The 3,427-nt window shown below is 47.9% G+C and overlaps 1 protein-coding gene across 2 annotated transcripts in view; it reads left to right on the forward strand.

The window, feature by feature from the left end:
- Positions 1–3,427, forward strand: part of PIK3CD (phosphatidylinositol-4,5-bisphosphate 3-kinase catalytic subunit delta) — a 37,484-nt gene that overhangs the window by 16,307 nt on the left and 17,750 nt on the right. For both annotated transcript variants that reach the window (XM_008050144.1, XM_008050145.2), the window contains exon 2: positions 2,653–2,824. In XM_008050144.1, coding sequence (XP_008048335.1) covers positions 2,684–2,824 — 141 coding nt within the window. In that variant the 5' untranslated portion in view covers positions 2,653–2,683. The remainder of the gene's footprint in view (positions 1–2,652; positions 2,825–3,427) is intronic.

Here is a 3,427-nt window from a genome sequence, read left to right on the forward strand (position 1 = left end):
CTGGTTGACAGAGTGAGACTCCAACTCAAAAAAAAAAAAAAGAAAAGAAATTTGGATAGCACAAGGAATTTTATTTTATTTTGTTATTTAAAAAATTTTTTTGAGGCAGCGTCTCGCTCTGATGCCCAGGCTGCAGTGCAGTGGTATGATCCTAACTCACTGCAGCCTCGAACTCCTGGGCTCAAGCAATCCTCCTGCCTCAGCCTCCTGAGCATCTGGGACTAAGGGTGCACGCCATCATGCCCAGCTAATTTATTTTATTATTATTAGTTTGTTTGTTTGTTTATAGAAGCGAGGACTTGCTATGTTGCCCAGGCTGGAGTGCAGCTGGCACGATCACAGTTCACTTAGCCTCAACCTCTTGGGCTCAGAATCTTTCTGCCTCTGCTTCCCAAGTAGCTGGAACTACAGACATGCGCCACTATGTCCAAACTTTTATTTTATTTTATTTCTTTTATGGTTGTGGAAAGATCTTAAGTGTGTTTAGAAAAACCTGGGTCTGTAAACCTACTTTTCACCTGTAGATTACGTGAAATCTACATTCAGATCAAGTGTTTCCGGTGAAAATCTAGAAATAAAACTGTAATACACTCCATATGTAAACTACACACCAGATTTCAAAGACTCAGTCCCAAGAAAAAGAATGCAAAATCTCATGGGTAGTTTTTCTATGTTGATTACATGGCGAAATGACCATCTACAGAAGATATTGGGTTAAATAAAATACATGATGCAATTTCATTTTGTCTGTGTCTTTTCACTCTGTTTAATATGGCTCCTGGTAACTGACATTGTGTATGTGGTTCACATGCCCTTTCTCTTGGACAATACTCATTTACAGTCTCGCGTGTACGCAAGGGGATGTGTACAAGAATGTACATCACAGCGTTGTTTGTAATCACCAAGAAAAGTGGAAGTCAACCTTCATCTACAAGAGAGGGGGTCAATCAACTGTGGTTTCTTTATACAGTAAATACCACGCAGGAGTTAAGATAGAATGAGTAGAGCCAGACACATCCGCATGGGTTAAGCACATCACATTGAGTGGCCTAAGCCAGTGGCAGAAGACTCCCTATTCAAATGATTTTGTTTGTTTTTGAGTCAGGGTCCCACTCTATTGCCCAGGCTGGAGGGCAGTGTGGCATGACCATGGCTCACTGCAGCCTCGACCTCCTGGGCTTAGGCGATCCTTCTGCGTCAGCATCCCGAGTAGCTGGGACTACAGGCATGCGCCACCACGCCTGGCTAATTTTTTGAAGAGATGAGGTCTTGCTATGTTGCCTAGCTGGTTCTGAACTCCTGGGCTCAAGCAGTCCACCCGTCTTAGCCTTCCAAAGTGCTAGGACTACAGACATGAGCCACCACGCCCAGCCTCATATGACGTTTGACAGCATGCAAAAGTGTGAGGAATTGTTTGTAAATACATGATAGTGTAATGAAAGTACAAATGCATGGGAATGAGAAAAAAACAGATCCTAGAAGGTGATAACCTGAAGAGGGGCACCTGGAGGGAGGTAGAAAGAGGGGATCTGGAATCGGGGGATATACAGATCCCTTCCTTGTGTCTGTAATGTTTGATTACTTGAGGGCGGGGTATGGCTGGGAGGTTTGATATGGTGGACATATTTCAGCTCATTGTTAGAAGGCCAGAGCCATTTTTAAGCCATTTGGTTTCTGGTTAGAAAGTTTCAAAGAGAGCTGGGCGTGATGACTCATGTCTGTAATCCTAGCACTTCGGGAGGCGGAAGCGAGAGGATTGCCTGAGCCCAGGAGTTTGAGACCAGCCTGAGCAACTTGCCAAGACTTTGTCTCTACAATTTAAAAAAAAATTAGCCAAACATGGTGGTGCACGCCTGTGGTTCTAGCTACTTGGAAGGCTGAGTCTGAAGCATCACCTGAGGCCACCAGGTCGGGGCTGTGGTGGCCCCAAGCATGCCACTGCACTCTAACCTGAGCGACAGAGTGAGACACTGACTCAAAAAAAGAAAAGCAAGAAAGTTTCAAAGAGCTGGGCACAGTGCTTCACGCTTATAATCCTAGTGCTTTGGGAAGCCAAGGCAGGAAGATTGCTTGAGACCAGGAGTTAGAGACCAGCCTAGGCAACATAGAGAGACCCTGCCTCTTCAAAATTACAAAAAATTAGCCAGGCTGGTAATTTCCAGCTACTCAGGAGGCTGAAGTGGAGGATTACTTGAACTCAGGAGTTTGAGGCTGCAGTGAACTATGATCGTGCCACTGCACTCCAGCCTGGGCAACAAAGCAAGATCCCATCTCAAAAACAAAAAAAAGAAGTCTTCAAAGAACTGCAGCTTTGGTCTGTGCCAAGTCCCAGGGTGTCTGACCAGTGATCCTGCTGTCTCCTGTCTGTGCCATCTGGCCAGGGTCTTGTGGTTGTGTGTGTCCTCAGGAAAATGATTTGGCCTGGATTGGTTGGCATTTCATTGGTGTCCAGCCTGGGTCTCCTGGGCTCTGCTCCGAGAGAGGCAGGCAGAGTCCACCTGGGCTGACAGACAGCTCCGCCGAGAAGGTGGCCAGAGTGGGAGGAGCCTTCTGCTGTCCACCATCCTGACAGACTGTTGTCAGGGGGCCCTTCCAAGGGACTCGCCCAGCTCGGCCAAGAGAGCTCACCTGCCTGCTTTGCTTTGCTTTCAGGACAGCTGACGCCTGAGAAGTGACAGGCAGGATGCCCCCTGGGGTTGACTGCCCCATGGAATTCTGGACCAAGGAGGAGAACCAGAGCGTGGCGGTTGACTTCCTGCTGCCCACAGGGGTCTACCTCAACTTCCCCGTGTCCCGCAACGCCAACCTCAGCACCATCAAGCAGGTACAGCCCATCCCTTGGCCTGGTCCTCAGACCTTGGCGCTCAGAGAGGCGGGTGGACAGACGCATCACTCCCCAGACTTGGGAGCCTCTGATGCGAAGTTTTTTAAAATTAACATTAAAATTTGAAAATTGTGATTTAAATTTTAAAATGGATATGTGATTTACTTATTAGAAAGTTTTTTTTGTTTGCTTGAGTTGGGGATCTCACTCTGTTGCCCAGTCTGGAGTGCATTGACACAGTCACAGTTCATCGCAGCCTCGACCTCCTGGGCTCAGGCAGTCCTTCCTCCTCAGCCTCCCAGCGGCTGGGACTACTGACATGCACCACCGAGCCTGGAAAATTTTTAAATTTTCTTTAGAGATAAGGTCTCGCTGTGTTGCCCAGGCTAGTCTCAAACTCCTGGGCTCAAGCAGTCCTTCCACATTGGCCTCCCCAAGTGCTGGGATTGTAGGCCGGAGTCACCACGCCCAGTCTGATGTGAATTTTAAAAGATAAATAGCCGGGCTCAGTGGCTCAGCCTGTAATCCCAGCACTTTGGGAGACTGAGGTGAGAGGATTGCCTGAGCCCAGGGGTTCGAGACCAGCTTGGGCAACTTGGTGAG

The sequence above is a fragment of the Carlito syrichta genome, unplaced genomic scaffold, assembly GCF_000164805.1.
Source record: "Carlito syrichta isolate Samal-C Ts95f unplaced genomic scaffold, Tarsius_syrichta-2.0.1 Scaffold143077, whole genome shotgun sequence".
Classification (NCBI taxonomy): domain Eukaryota; kingdom Metazoa; phylum Chordata; class Mammalia; order Primates; family Tarsiidae; genus Carlito; species Carlito syrichta.